General features: G+C 40.8%; 1 protein-coding gene across 1 annotated transcript in view; it reads right to left on the bottom strand.

Annotated features, from left to right (window-relative positions):
* LOC126475232 (eukaryotic translation initiation factor 3 subunit L) overlaps window positions 1–16,043 on the bottom strand; it is a 62,922-nt gene that overhangs the window by 29,506 nt on the left and 17,373 nt on the right. The window contains exons 5-6 of the mRNA XM_050102909.1: window positions 2,984–3,210; window positions 2,709–2,879 (exon numbers count right to left, since the gene is read on the bottom strand). Of these exons, the coding sequence (XP_049958866.1) occupies window positions 2,709–2,879; window positions 2,984–3,210 (398 nt within the window). The remainder of the gene's footprint in view (window positions 1–2,708; window positions 2,880–2,983; window positions 3,211–16,043) is intronic.

The following is a 16,043-nucleotide window of genomic DNA, read 5'->3' as shown; positions in this document are numbered from 1 at the left end:
ATCAACCAATCCCTCCTCCTCCTTCTTCTTCTCACCCCCCCGGTCTCTCTCTCTCTCTCTCTCTCTCTCTCTCTCTCTCCCTCTCTCTCTCTCTTTACAAAAACTTACCTAATTCAAATACACTTGATTTCATTACACACAGTGTTGCAAAAAGGGTGGCCTGATTTCAAATCTCCACATTTATTAAAATAGTACTACAAACATGGGATAAATTTGAAAATACTAAAAAAATCTTTAAGTTTTAGCTATGCTATTACAATGCCCTGTGTCCACCAACAGAAGCATGAACATCATCTAGACAACAGACAAATTCATCACGAACTGTACACAACGTATCCGCTTTTACAGAAGTTATGGCAGCTGTTATTTTTTCACTACTTCTCTGTCACAAGGTAAAGGAGAGATGAATACCCTTTCCTTCACATACTCCCTGAAAATTAAACATGGTAAAAAAGTATCATCTTCCATAACCTCTAGCAGAGCGTTGCTGAAGTCAACATGTTTGCTTTTATCATCCACCTGAAGAGCTTGCAGTAATTGTAGTTTGTTTGCTTTATAGACCAAACAAAGCCTTAACACCTGCCAGACAGTCATATGATGCATTGCCAGTTCTCTGCTTGTGCAGCGAATAGATTTTCGTGGTCTCTGTTCAAACGTTTGCTGAATTCTTCCCACAATGTCATCATAAGTGCGAAGTCGACCTGGACTCTTACCTTTGTGCAAGCATCCTGTCTCTTCAAATTGGTGATACCAATGATGAATATATTTGGGTGCATGCAGATCAATGCCAAAAAGCTGATGAAAAGCATGCTGGATCGAAATCACTGACTCTTTGCTAACAGCAGCATACGAAACGCCTTCTTTCTTTTGACTGACTGCAAACTAAGAAGACCCTCTGACTGATATCGAACAGCAATTTTCTGAAACTCTTGGCCACACCCATTCAAACAACACAAATTTTCTTACTGGCACACCCCATGTTTCGTAATTAATACTGTTCAAAATCAGATTATTCTTTTTGTAACACTGTGTATGATGATGTAATTTTAGACTGTAAATCAAAAAAGTTGCATCAGTACTAATATTAATAATGATAGAAGATGTATTTTTTTGTACTCCAATGAAAAATGCTCATATTTTTATCAAAATAATCTATCTTTTAAAGAATACAGAGTGGGTACCAACCAACAGTACCATCTGTCAAATTTAATTCTTAGGCCACATGTTAAACTTGCCAAATCAAATTGAAAATAGCACAGGATATTATCTTTGTAGCCACTAAACAATTTTCTTTTGGTAAATATTTATCCCTGTATAACAACAACAACAACAACAATGCACAATGATGGAATTATCCAAATGGGACAGAAATCGGTAAATGTGACGTACATGTACAGACAAACAAACAACCACAATTTCAGAAAAGCTGGATGATTTATTCCAGAGAAAGACAAAAAACTGAGCAAACAAACAGGTGTCGATCCACCTCCGGCCCTTATGTGAGCAATTATTTGGCTCAGCACTAGTTGATAGAGTTGTTGGTTATCCTCCTGAGAGATATTGTGCCGAAATCCGACCAACTGGCATGTTACAAAGTCAAAATCCTGAGCTGGTTGGAGAGCACTGCCCATAATGCTCAAAATGTTGTCAGGTGGGGATACGGGCATTATCTTGCTGAAATGTAGGCCTAGAATGGCTTGACATGAAAGGCAACAAAATGGGGCTAGAATATAATTGATGTAGCACAGTGCTATAACCGTGCTACAGATGACAACCAAGGGGATACCGTTACGAAATGAAATTGCACCCCAGATCATCACACCTGATTGTCAGACCATATGATGGGCAACAGTCAGGTTGCTCTGTCACCACTGTCTGAGGAACCTCCAGAGACATCTCTGCTGGTCATCAGAGCTCAGTCTGAAGCAAGACTCATCACTGAAGACCATTCTGTTCAAGTCAGTGAAATTCCAGTCTGAATGTGCCTGACTCTACTGCAGACAGGCTTGAAAGAGGTCAATGGTAGCTGGCACAAGGGGCACCATGAGCTCAGCCCCTTTTGTGAGTGGCCTATTAATGGTCCTTGTGATCATCGAAGCACCAGTCGCACGTCAGATCAATGATACTGATGAATCTGGTGCTCCGAGTGCCTCTCTGGAGATTGGTCGGTCCTCTCGTTCTGTCCTCTCTCTAGGTGAGCCACTTTCTTCTTGACACTGTGTTTGGTTACGGTTCACCCATTCCTGCCAACATCATCAAATAGTGGCATTGCTACTTTCAAATGTTGAGCAGTTCATTGTTTTCTCTAATTGGATTCTTTGAGTCCAACTACACATCTCCTCTCAATGCAGACATCTGCATGTATTGTTAACATGCCTGTCTGCATGGCATAGTTACTGTCCAACTGAGTACATAAAAATGAAATCTACAAAGACTTTACACTGTGGTATCAACATGTCCCCTGTTTGCTATCCTTGCAAGCTGCATGGTGAAACTGCACACCTGCATCACACGTTCATCCACTGGCTGCCAAAGTTAACAATTTTGCATTTTCCGTCAATATCTGTATGAATAACAATTTTTGACTAATTTACATAACTCCTTTGCGGTGCCTTTTTTTCCTTTCAGGGTGTATATCCTAATTCATAGTTCAACATCAATGTGTGTTATGTAATGTATAAATTTCTGTCTTATTAATTCAACAGTACCTTTTTGTGGAGCTCAATGTTCTTCAGCACTTTGATGGCTTGGTAATAGTCACCAAGCAATGAATGAAGCCTCAATAGTCCAACTAGACTGAAGTAGCCCAGCATTTTGTACAGCGAGTGACGGCCAAATTCTCCAGCTACTGAATTTGGATCACCACCACTAGCATAAACCTGAGGATTATCACATAATTAAAATCTTGTACAGTACAAATTTACACATACACACCTATTACCATCTTTAAAGGAAATAACTTTATAAGGCAGACAAAAATTACCTCAAGTTGGCGTTTTATGTTTGATTTATCAATCAGAGAATGCAGAACATTCAGTACATTTATAACATTCCACACACTTTTGTCGGACTGTAGAAAAGCAATTTCTTCTGGACCAATTGCTTTTGATGCTTGATATCTAGCGAATGACTGGAACTGGTACACAAACTCATCAATTATCTCCCAGAGCCATTGATCAGGCAGTTCCAGTGGCACAGGATGTTCAGCACCTGCAACATCAGAGACAACACTCTTTTGACTCTGCAGAACTAAAGTTAATGGTCTATGTGTTCGCACAGCACATACATGTGTGTGAGTTGTTGTTTTTTTTTTTTGGGGGGGGGGGGGGGGTCTAGTATCTCTCCAGCACTTCTTTTCAATGTAATTTTTAGTCAAGGCCAGATATAATGTTCAGAAATGTATAACTGTGCACTTCATAAAACAAAGAAATGTAGCATCCTATGATTAGAATATTAATGAGTCACAACTGGAATTGGCCAACTCATACAAAAACCTGGATGTCACACTTTGTAGGGATACAAAATGGAATGATCACATAGGCTCTGTTGTGGGTAAAGCATGTGACTAATTTCAATTTATTGGTAGAATACTGAGGATGTGCAATAATTCTACAAAGGAGATCACATAAAAATCAGTCGTGTGAACTAGTCTAGAATATTGCTCAAATGTGTAGGACCCATACCTAATAGGACTATCAGTGGATACTGAACATATCCAGAGAACAGCAGAACAAATGATCACAGGTTTGTATGGCCCATGGGAGAATGTCACAGAGATCCTGAAGAAACTGAACTAGCAAACTCTTGCAGACGGATATGAACTATCCCAGTAAAGTCTACTAATGGTGTTTCAAAAAACGGCTTTAAATTATGACTCTAGGAATATACAACAACATTTATCACTCACATAATGAGGGCAAGATTAGAATAATTACAGCAAGCACAAAGGCATTGAAAAAATCATTTTCGCCACACTCCATACATGAATGGAATGAGAAGAAACCCTAACAATAGGTACAATCGGACATACCCCCTGTCATGCACTTCACCATGGTTTGCAGAGTATGGAAGTAGATGTGGATGTAGATGTGGATGTAGATACTGCACACTGTTGTTAAGAAGTTAAATGCTCACAAAGGATAAAAATCCTTATGGATGTACTGCCAAGTCATTGTGTAAAACACTTAAAATGCATTTTAAATATCTTACAAGATGACGTGATAGTAACCCAGATCATAACGAGATTGATACCAGGTGTGGAAGCAACAGATATGTGGCCCCCAGGGATATATTTAATTCAAGCACTCACATCAACAAGAAAATGAAGGCAAAGATCCCCCAGCTCAAGTCTTCGTATGGCACATAATTTTAATCTGCCAGGAAGTTTCATATCAGCACATTTCCGCAGCAGACTGAAAATTTGATTCAAGAAAACATGATTAAAATATAAATAACTTATTATAGAAACAATGGTACCAGTTTTATCCAATATTTGATGGCAGCCTATATAGTAACTAGTTACATGAATGGTAAAGCTGAGCCTGAGTAGCACCTCTTCATGTGTTCTATTTCAGATTATGGCACAAGCCAGTGCAAATTATGTATATCCACCACTCAGAACCATTTTTACATCATGAATGAGAGACCACCATATAGCTGAGCAATACCTTGCAGAAACAGTTGCAAGGGAAGATTCTAAGTCAATGCTTATACTTCAATAGCTGCCTTAGCATTTGTGGTAGTGCCACTATCAACCCCTCCCCCCCTCCAACCCTGCTGATGCAGACTAATCCAGCCGCAATATCTGTGCAATGTAGCTGCGTGCATGCATGTCTATTCTGTATTAGTTCTGAAGAAGGGCACTGTCTGATAGTTCAGGAACACAATCTTATTTATGTGCAAGTGTAAGGCAAAAAATGTAACATACTGTCCCACTTACGTCAAAACAATGAATCTGAATTGTAGTATTGATACAAAGGGGATTGAATGTTTTACACAGCCTTCAGAGTCAATAATACAAGTTTAAGGAATTATTTTACATCTGATTTATTGTTACGACTCTTACAAATGTCAAGATATGGTATTTATTCACTGCTGCATACTTACTTTTTGTCTCTAGCTTGGAATGAATAGTCACACTCCATTTCTGTGCTTCTTCAACATCACAATTACAAAACCCTAATACTGAAAATCACTAAACATAAAACACAAAGTCATTAAAAAAACCTACACCAGTAAAATGGCATTACCTGTCAAATGCAGGTAGTCAGAAATGGGATAAAATGACATGTACACCACCCTCGGTAAAAACAAGGAAGAACCTACAATCAATAATAATAATAATAATAATAAATATGGCATATAGGGACCCTGGATAATACCCAGTACCAAGCCACAGAGTTAATAGTTCCAGATTATCAAGCACATTCTAGTGGCAGTCCCTGTGAATAGCAACAACCCACCAGCCACAGCGAGCGAACGGCGAAGTATTAGTACATAGAGTATAGCACTTGCATTGCTGAGAGTGCCACCACCATGGGGTGGGACAAGCAGTCGATTACGCACATCTTGCATACCTATACACTACCAGAAAAGGTCTCCGCCCCCCAATACACATTATGTATTGCACACACACACTAAAACATATAAAGTTCCAGGAGCAAGAACACAGAAAGAAGCCTGGACAAGTGTAACACATCCCCCCCCCCTTTTCTTTTTTCATACATCAATGTCTTTAATGACGACGTACTGTGAGCATGTTTAGTGGTGGTCATTATTAGGGTTTTGTGACTCATGTTATGATGTGGGTCATCTAGATCACGTGAATAGTCATTCGGACTGTTTCTATTTAGATGCGCAGCTAAGGGTGTGGCTATAGGATACTAAACCAGTTGTGTGCCAATGTAGATTATTCTTTTTGCATGATGTGTTACTACAGCTGCAGATGCAAAAAGTATCAAGTTGTCTGTAATAAGAGGAGGAGACAATGTTTTAATTATCACTTCGAAAAAATAATGTTATGTTATTTTTCACTTTACAGTACAACCCCACTTTTATGTTCCTGGAATTAACGTTTTCCTACCATTTACTACATTTTTTTTTTCGCCCCCGTCACATTTCCTATGCCCACAATGTTTATTTGCACCCAATTTTGCGTCAACATATTTGTAATTTTCCCATGATTTACATATTACGAAAAAACATTTGTGGAGAAAAAATGACGCTGGCATGATATTGGCCATCCAGTAGTGTTTATATATATTACATGGTTAAGTTTCTTGACACCAGGGCACTATACTCAGCGGATTTAAACTGGTAAACGTGTAAAAGTTGGAACAATTTGTGCTGTATCTCCCACCGCTGCCAAGCTCTTACTTGGTGCGGTAGCTGATGGAAATAACTAGTTTCATGCAAATGAAGATATCATGACCAATCACAGCCATATCCGAACTGTCTCTACTGCATAAAGGCAGTTTTGTGAATGTTGTGCTCATTGCGACACCTTTGTCAAACCATATTTAGCGTATTTCGGTGTGTGGCCATTTGCTGTGCTAGTTGACATCGTCATTCACTTTGAGTAGCTCAAATGTTTTTAGTGTAAACACAGCGCAGGTTAAATATTTTATTCATGCTGAGCAAAACGTATTTTGAGAATTTATTCTCATTGGCAAGTGCAGTATTTATGTATGTACGTATTTTTTGTGATGTTACACAAACAAACAATGCGAGTGATAGTTTGCACGTGTGTATCATTTTCTACATAACTGATGAAGCATAGAACCTGATAACCTCAATAAGATGACTATGGTGCAAAAGGCGTAGAATGACGCATTTTCAAATACCACACAAAATACTTATGTACATATTTGCACTTGACAACAAGAAAAAATTCTTGAAACGCGTAGGGCTAGTCATGAAAAGTACGTAGCTAGTGCAGTATTTCATTATTTAAATAATAAATGATAGCTGCAGGCATTCAAAAACATCAATTATGGCATATGAAATTAAGTCAAACATCCCTACTTCCCAGACAGTTACCAGTTCCAGTTACATCAGCGGTTTTTATTAGATAATAAACAAGTCCCTGACAAGTCTTTTGATACCTGTTATGTATTTACATCATACATAAAGTTTCAGGGGGTATCCTATATGTAACTTTTACAGCTCAAAATATTATTTCCCACATTTTACATTTTCGTGCATTTTACACCATTTTTTTTAAAAGTCCTTTGAAAAGCATAAAAGCAGGGTTTCACTGTATTTGCAGGTACACATCCGCAGTCCTGTTACAAGGTCCCCAGGGCACAGTACTATAGTATGCTGCTGGAAGAGGCATAACCAAATGTGTATTACTTTATCAATGGACTGCATCATCTACACTACTGGCCATTAAAACTGCTACACCACGAAGATGACGTGCTACAGATGCAAAATTTAACGAACAGGAAGAAGATGCTGTGATATGCAAATGATTAGCTTTTCAGAGAGCATTCACACAAGGTTGGCGCCGCTGGCGACACCTACAACATGCTGACATGAGGAAAGTTTCCAACCAATTTCTCATACACAAACAGCAGTTGACCGGCATTGCCTGGTGAAACGTTGTTGTGATGCCTCGTGTAAGGAGAAGAAATGTGTACCATCAAGTTTCTGATTTTGATAAAGGTCGGATTGTAGCATATCACGATTGCGGTTTATTGTATCGCGACATTGCTGCTCGCGTTGTTCGAGATCCAATGACTGTTAGCAGAATATGGAATCGGTGGGTTCAGGAGGGTAATACGGAACGCCGTGCTGGATCCCAACGACCTTGTTTATCATTAGCAGTCGAGATGACAGGCATCTTATCCGTATGGCTGTAGCGGATCATGCAGCCACGTCTCGATCCATGAGTCAACAGATGGGGACGTTTGCAAGACAACAACCATCTGCTCAAACAATTTGACGACGTTTGCAGCAACATGGACTATCAGCTCAGAGACCATGGCTGCGGTTACCATCGACGCTGCATCACAGACAGGAGCGTCTGCGACGGTGTACTCAACGACGAACCTGGCTGCACGAATGGCAGAACGTCATTTTTTCGGATGAATCCAGGTTCTGTTTACAGCATCATGATGGTTGCATCCGTGTTAGGTGACATCGCAGTGAACGCACATTGGAAGCGTGTATTCGTCATCGCCATACTGGCGTATCACCCGGCATGATGGTATGGGTGTCATTGGTTACACGTCTCGGTCACACTTTTTTGCATTGACGGCACTTTGAACAGTGGACGTTACATTTCAGATGTGTTACGACCCGTGGCTCTACCCTTCATTCGATCCCCGCAAAACCCTACATTTCAGCAGGATAATGCACGACTGCATGTTGCAGGTCCTGTACGGGCCTTTCTGGATACAGAAAATGTTCGAATGCTGCCCTGGCCAGCACATTCTCCAGATCTCTCAGCAATTGAAAACATCTGGTCAATGGAGGGCGGGCAATTGGCTCGTCACAATACGCCAGTCATTACTCTTGATGAACTGTGGTATCGTGTTGAAGCTGCACGGGCAGCTGTACCTGTACACGCCATCCAAGCTCTGTTTGACTCAATGCCCAGGCGTATCAAGGCCATTATTACGGCCAGAGGTGGTTGTTCTGGATACAGGTTTCTCAGGATCTATGCACCCAAATTGCGTGAAAATATAATCACATGTCAGTTCTAGTATAATATATTTGTCCAATGAATACCCGTTTATCATCTGCATTTCTTCTTGGTGTAGCAATTTTAATGGCCAGTACTGTAGTTTTGGCTTCTCTAGCAGCATGCCAAGACTTTAGACATGTACCAGGTTGGGGGGGGGGGGGGGGGACTGTTAGCTTTATCTTTCTGATTTAATAATTATAACATCAAAACTAACCCTTGTACAGTTCTTCTGCTGAATCACTTATTTATCTCACGTCATACTTTGTGATGTCTGACAGCACCATTACATAACCATAAACACATAGGGCAATTGCAACTGACTCAATTTTACTATGCATCTGCCTGAATCTAGAGGTAACAAGTTCCTCTTGATTTCCCAGGTTGTATATTGTCAAATATTACACTGCCACATGCGCCACTTTTTTTTTTTAGAGTATTCAACACAGCTTGTAGATTGAAATTTACATTCAAAGCACTTTTTTGTGTGCTTGCAATTTGCATTTACTGTGCTTCTTTCAAGCCAGATCTCTTCACTGTAAATATCTATATGTGGATCTTACTTCACCAGGTTCTCCTACTGTGTCTGAATATTAAATGCGTAATCCTGTTGTTTCTGTAGCACTAGAACATTTAAGACACTGATGTTCAAATTTAAAGATCCTAAATTGTATTGGGTGACTAATGGTATGTAGTTTGGAGGAGTTGCTGACTTTTAGTTGCCCTCTTCATATTTAGCTTTACTCTTGCAGTACTAAAACGTGCAAAGCTAAATCAAGATACCTTCCTGATGACAACTTCTGTCTACTGTAGTGTGGTTTACACAAGGATAATTTGAGTCTTGCTACCTTGGCTGACCACCACCAAGCCTTGTGAATTTTATATGTTGTATGTGCCTGCTACATAACTCTTGTGCAACAATACCATCACATAATTTTGAAAAAGCACTTTTCACAGGAGTTCTTGTTACATTTCAGACAGAGTAGAAAAACTGCAGCAAACATATCTATTTTACTGTGAAGGACTAGAAGTGAAATCCCCTTTGCTATTTTCTGTATTCCTTGGTTTTTAACCTTTATCGTCTTTTGGATTTTACTTGCAATAAAAATGTGTTTATTTGAACTTCTCACATTCCTGAGAGCATACGTATCTTGATTATATGGTCTGTATTGTGTAACATTTTTGTGTGGACCTTCATTCTACTACCGATCAGGTTGCAAGAGTCATTCCGGGAATTGTTTGCCTATGTTTTTAATGTATGGTTCACCATTCAGGATCTTTTGTTTCCTCAATTCTGTAATGTACTGATCATGTAAATTACAATATTATGAGAAGGATAGATTGTTACTCACCAAATACAAGAGCTGCTGAGACGCAGACAGGGACAATGAAATGACTGCTGTACATTTGAGTTTTCAGCCAAAAGTTCTTTTTCTAAAGTAGAAAACACACACACACACACACACACACACACACACACACACACACACACAATCACAACTCACTCACACCACATGACCATTGTCTTTGGCCACTGAGGCTGGACTGCGAGCAACTGCACCTGATGGGAGAAGCAATCTGTGTGTGGTGGGGGTAAGGAGAAGGCTGGAGCAGTGAGGGGGAGGGATAGCAATGTAAGAGTGGGAGGTTGTAGTGCTGCTTGGGGGAGCATGCAGAGATGTGGTGGTGACAGTATAGGGCTGCTAGGTGCAATCAGCAAGTTAAGGGGGGGAGGGGAGGAGCATAAAAATAAAGAATTAGAGGAGAGAAAAAAAGAGTAGTGGGTGCATTGGCGGAATAGAATGCTGCGTAGTGCTGGAGTGAGAGCAGGGAAGGGAATGAGTGGGTTATTGCAGGAAGATTTCACACCTCTGCAGTTCACTGAAATTAACAAGTCATTGAAGTGAAGTACACTGTGCTGAGCAGCATGTTCAGCAACTTGGTGGTGTGGCTGTCTCTTAGCTACAGTTTATCAGCTGTCATTCATGTGGACAGCACCTAGTTGGTAGTCAAGCCCATGTAGAAAACAGCACTGTGGTTGCAGTTTAGTTTGCTTTCACAGGTAGCCGTGACATTGATGGGATAGATGATGCCTGTGACGAGACTGAAGTAGTGGTAGTGGTAGTGGAATGCTGTATAGAACAGGTCTTGCATCTAGGTCTATTGCAGGAATATGAGCAGGGCTGGAGTAGGAACAGACAAGGTTATTATGTAGCTTCAGTGGGCGGCAGAATACTGCTGTACCAGGGGTGGGAAGTGTAGTGATTAGGATAGTCTTCATTTCAGGGCAAGGCAAGAGGTAGTCACAATCCTTGCAGAATACATGATTCAATTGCCCCTGTCAAGAGGGGAGTGCTCCTTTGCGGCCAGTCAGTGGGAATGTGAGAGGTAGTAAGTGACTGGAAAGACAAGGCATGGGAGATATGTTTCTTTATGAGGTTGGGAGGGTAATTTCAGTCTGTGAAGGCCACAGTGACACCCCTAGCATATTTGGAGAGGGGCTGCTTGGAAGTACAGATGTGACAGCGGCGGGTGGTTGAGGCTGTATAGAATGGGCTTCTTAACATGGAATGAATAGCAGCTCTTGAAATGGAGTTACTTCTCGTGGTTGGTAGGTTTGATGCAGATGGAGGTACCGAGGTAGCCATTTTTAAAGTGACAGTCAATATTGAGAAAGATGGCCTGTCGGACTGAAGTGGACCAAGTGAAGAAAATAGGGGAGAGGATATTCAAAGTTCTGGAGGAATGTGTATAGAGTGTCCTCAAATGCAGTCCATATAAGAAAGCTGTCATCAATGAATCCAAATCAGGCGAGGTGTTTGGGGCTCCACGTGGTAAGACAGGAATGATCTAGATTGCCCATGAATAGGTCGGCACATGACTGTGTCTTGTGGGTGCCAATTCCACTACCACAGATTTGTTTGTAGGTGATGCCTTCAAATGTGAACTAATTGTGGGTGAGAGTATAGATGGATATGGAGACCAGGAAGGAAGTTGTAGGTTTGGAGTTAGTCGGGAATTGGGAAAGGTAGTGTTCATTCGCAGCAAAAAAATTAGCATTAGGGATGTTAGTGTGGAGAGAGATGGCATCTACAGTGACGAACAGGGTGCTGTGAGGTAAACAAACAGGAACTGTGGATATTTAGTGGAGGAGACAGTTGGTGCCTTTTATATAGGAGGGTATTAGGCTGCATGTGATGGTCCACAAGAGAATAGATCCTCTCAGTGGGAGCACAGTAACTGGCCACAACAGTGTCCTGGGTGGTTGGGTTTATGAACAGTGGTAAGCACGTAAGAGGTAGGAGTTCAGGGAGTGGTATGGATGAGAGAAGGGTAGGAGAGGGAGGGAGGGGGGGAGGGAGGGAGGGAGGGAGGGAGGGAGGGAGGGAGGGAGGGAGGGAGGGAGAGAGAGAGAGAGAGAGGGGGGGGGGGCGTCCGGGATGGGCCTAGGGATTTAAGGAGAGACTGGACATCCTGTTGAATTTGTACTATGAGGTCACTGTGACAGGGTTTGTAGGTGGATGCATCAGACTGCTGGCAGAGTCATAACACCACGTAATCCCTGTGATTCAAAACTAAGGTGGTGGCAGCTTTGTCAGCAGGTATCATCATAATGTCGGGATCAGTTTTTAGGTGGTGGATTGCTGTTCTTTCTGCGGCTCTTAGGTTAGCTTCCACGTTGAGGGAACACTTCCCACAAGACTCATTACCACCCACGACAGGAACCACTGAATCACATTCTCCAACAGGGTTTCAACTAACTCTCGCCAACCTACCCACAGTGGTATTCCACCACCCACCATACCTACGCAATACCCTCGTTCATCACTACTCCATCCCTGCTTCCAACCCCTTCATCAGAGCTCATATACTTGCAATAGACTTAGATGTAAGACCTGTCTCATACATACTCCCACTCTATCCCATCAAAGGCAGCACTGCCTGTAAAAGCAGTCATGTTATCTACAAACTAAGCTGCAACCACTGTATCTATTTCTATATGGGCATGGCAACCAACAAGCTGTCTGTTCACATGAATGGCCACTGGCAAACTGCAGCCAAGACACAGCTGGATGACCTAGTTGCTGAACATGCTGCTCAACACTATGTGCTTCGCTTCAATGTCTGCTTCACAGGCTACACACACACACATGTTATTGTGGCATTACACTTTATGACTCAACAAAGTGCCAAAGTCATGTATTTTCTACATCTATTATCTTCTACACTACTGCAGCAACATACTCAAGGTTTTCCTTTATGAAACAACACGAAAAGCAAGACTTATCAATGCATATAAGTCAGATTCAAGATTTTTGCGCGTTTGTGATTTCACCATAAGAGGGACAGTATGAAACCCTGCTTGGTGAACAAGTACAAGGGCATTAGTTAGTTAGTTTCATGTTCCATGGATCATTTTGCTTTTATGACAAATCTTAAGTCATTTTACATTCACATCAAAAATTAGTTTGTAAATGTGGCTACATCCTGAACATTTTATTTATTTGCTGGCTTCTTAACACACATATGTGAGTTAGAAATTCCTACCCTCTACCTTTTACACTTTACAATAATAGAATTATTCTATGGGTTAGAAGGAGTTGTCAAGAACAAACTTTTTAAGTTCATTTTCAAACTTTACTTTGCTGTCTATCAAACATTTTATATCACTTTGTAAATAATGAAAAATTTTAGTTGCAGCATTGCGCACCCCTTTTTGTGCTAAAGATAACAGTAATGTGGAGCAATGAATGCCATTTTTCCTTCTGGTATTGTACTGATGTGTATCACTGTTCCTTTTGAGCTGCAGTGGATTAATAACAAACTTCTTACACAGATGTCCATAAGATGACTGTGGGTAAGCGCATTTTTGAGAAAAGAAGACTTTCTTTCTTAATAATTACCCCAGAATATTATTCCATGTGACATTACTAAAGGAAAATATGTCAACTTACTGATTTGTCTCTCCTCATGATATGCAACGATTCAAGTGAAAATGTGGCTGAACTAAGTTCTTTTAAGAGTTCTGAAACGTTTTTTTCCAGTTTAAATTCTCATTAATATGGACACCTAAGAACTTTGAAGTTTGCACCCTATTTATTAATTCCTCCCCGTGTGTTACCCTTATCACTGGTGTAGTACACCCGTATGTGCAGAATGGAATATGTAGCTTTTTTATAATTGACGGCGGGACTATTTACAGAAAATCAGTCAATGATACTTTTAAGAAGAAGATTCCTGTATAGACCATAAAGATCAAAGCAATTTTATACAAGTTTTCCAAACAAAGATGCTGCTCTGAGTACTAGAACCACAGACCAGGAAATACTGTCTAATTTTGTGTGTGTTGATCCTTTGGCAATTTAAGATAAATGTGAGAAAGATTGTTGACATCTCAGTGAGTGCATTTAGGCACTGACTAATTAACTGTATGATTTCTCCTGGTATACAGGGTGGTCCATTGATCGTGACCAGGCCAAATATCTCACGAAATAAGCATCAAACGAAAAAATTACAAAGAATGAAGCTTGTTTAGCTTGAAGGGGGAAACCAGATGGCACTATTGTTGGCCCGCTAGATGGCGCAGCCATAGGTAAAACAGATATCAACTGCATTTTTAAAAATAGGAACCCCCATTTTTTATTACATATTCATGTAGTATGTAAGGAAATATGAATGCTTTAGTTGAACCACTTTTTTCGCTTTGTGATAGATGGCGCTGTAATAGTCACAAACATATGGCTCACAATTTTAGACGAACAGTTGGTAACAGGTAGTTTTTCTTTTTAATTAAAATACAGAATATAGGTAAGTTTGAACATTTTATTTCGGTTATTCCAATGTGATACATGTACCTTTGTGAACTTATCATTTCTGAGAACTCATGCTGTTACAGCGTGATTACCTGTAAATACCACATTAATGCAATAAATGCTCAAAATGATGTCCGTCAACCTCAATGCATTTGGCAATACGTGTAATGACATTCCTCTCAACAGTGAGTAGTTCACCTTCCGTAATGTTCGCACATGGACTGACAACGCGCTGACGCATGTTGACATGCGTTATCGGTGGGTCACGATAGTAAATATCCTTCAACTTTCCCCACAGAAAGAAATCCGGGGACGTCCGATCTGGTGAACGTGCTTCGATGACCAATCCACCTGTCATGAAATATGCTATTCAATACCGCTTCAACCGCACGCGAACTATGTGCCGGACGTCCATCATGTTGGAAGTACATTGCCATTCTGTCATGCAATGAAACATCTTGTAGTAACATCGGTACAACATTACGTACGAAATCAGCATACATTATATCATTTAGATTGCCACTGATAAAATGGGGGCCAATTATTGTTCCTCCTATAATGCTGCACCATACATTAACCCGCCAAGGATGCTGAAGCTCAACTTGTTGCAGCCATCATTGATTTTCCGTTGCCCAATAGTACATATTATGCCGGTTTACATTACCACTGTTGGTGAATGACGTTTCGTCGTTAAATAGAATGCGTGCAAAAAATCTGTCATCGTCCTATAATTTCTCTTGTGCCTAGTGGCAGAACTGTACATGATGTTCAAAATTGTCGCCATGCAATTCCTGGTGCATAGAAATATGGTACGGGTGCAATCAATGTTGATGTAGCATTCTCAACAGTGACGTTTCTAAGATTCTCGATTCCCACGCAATTTTTCTGCTACTGATGTGCGGATTAGCCACGACAGCAACCAAAGCATCTGCTTGGGCATCATCATTTGCTGCAGGTCGTGGTTGATGTTTCACATGTGGCTGAACACTTCCTGTTTCCTTAAATAACGTAATTATCCGGCGAACGGTCCGGACACTTGGATGATGTCGTCAAGGATACCGAGCAACATACATAGCACATGCCCGTTGGGCATTTTGATCACAATAGCCGTACATCAACGCGATATCGACCTTTTCCGGAATTGGTAAATGGTCCATTTTAACACAGGTTGTAAGGGCTGTGGGTGGACGAATCCCATGTCACCTTATCATGACCGACATGTGCTCGATTGGAGACAAGTCATATCACGAAGCAAATACCATCCGCTCTGACGGAATGTTACGTGATACCACGTACTTATACGTTTGTGACTATTACAGTGCCATCTATCACAAAGCGGAAAAAGTGGTCCAACTAAAACATTCATATTTCTTTACGTACTGCATGAATGTGTAATAAAAAATGGGGGTTCCTATTTTTTTAAAAAAAGCAGGTGATATCCGTTCGACCTAAGGCAGCGCCATCTAGCGGGCCAACCATAGCGCCATCGGTTTCCCCCTTCAAGCTAGACGAGTTTCGTTCTTTGTAGTTTTTTCATTTTGCGC

This window comes from Schistocerca serialis, chromosome 4, assembly GCF_023864345.2.
Source record: "Schistocerca serialis cubense isolate TAMUIC-IGC-003099 chromosome 4, iqSchSeri2.2, whole genome shotgun sequence".
Taxonomy (NCBI): domain Eukaryota; kingdom Metazoa; phylum Arthropoda; class Insecta; order Orthoptera; family Acrididae; genus Schistocerca; species Schistocerca serialis.
Note: the sequence above shows the minus strand (reverse complement) of the source record. Positions and strands in the feature narration are given on the sequence as shown.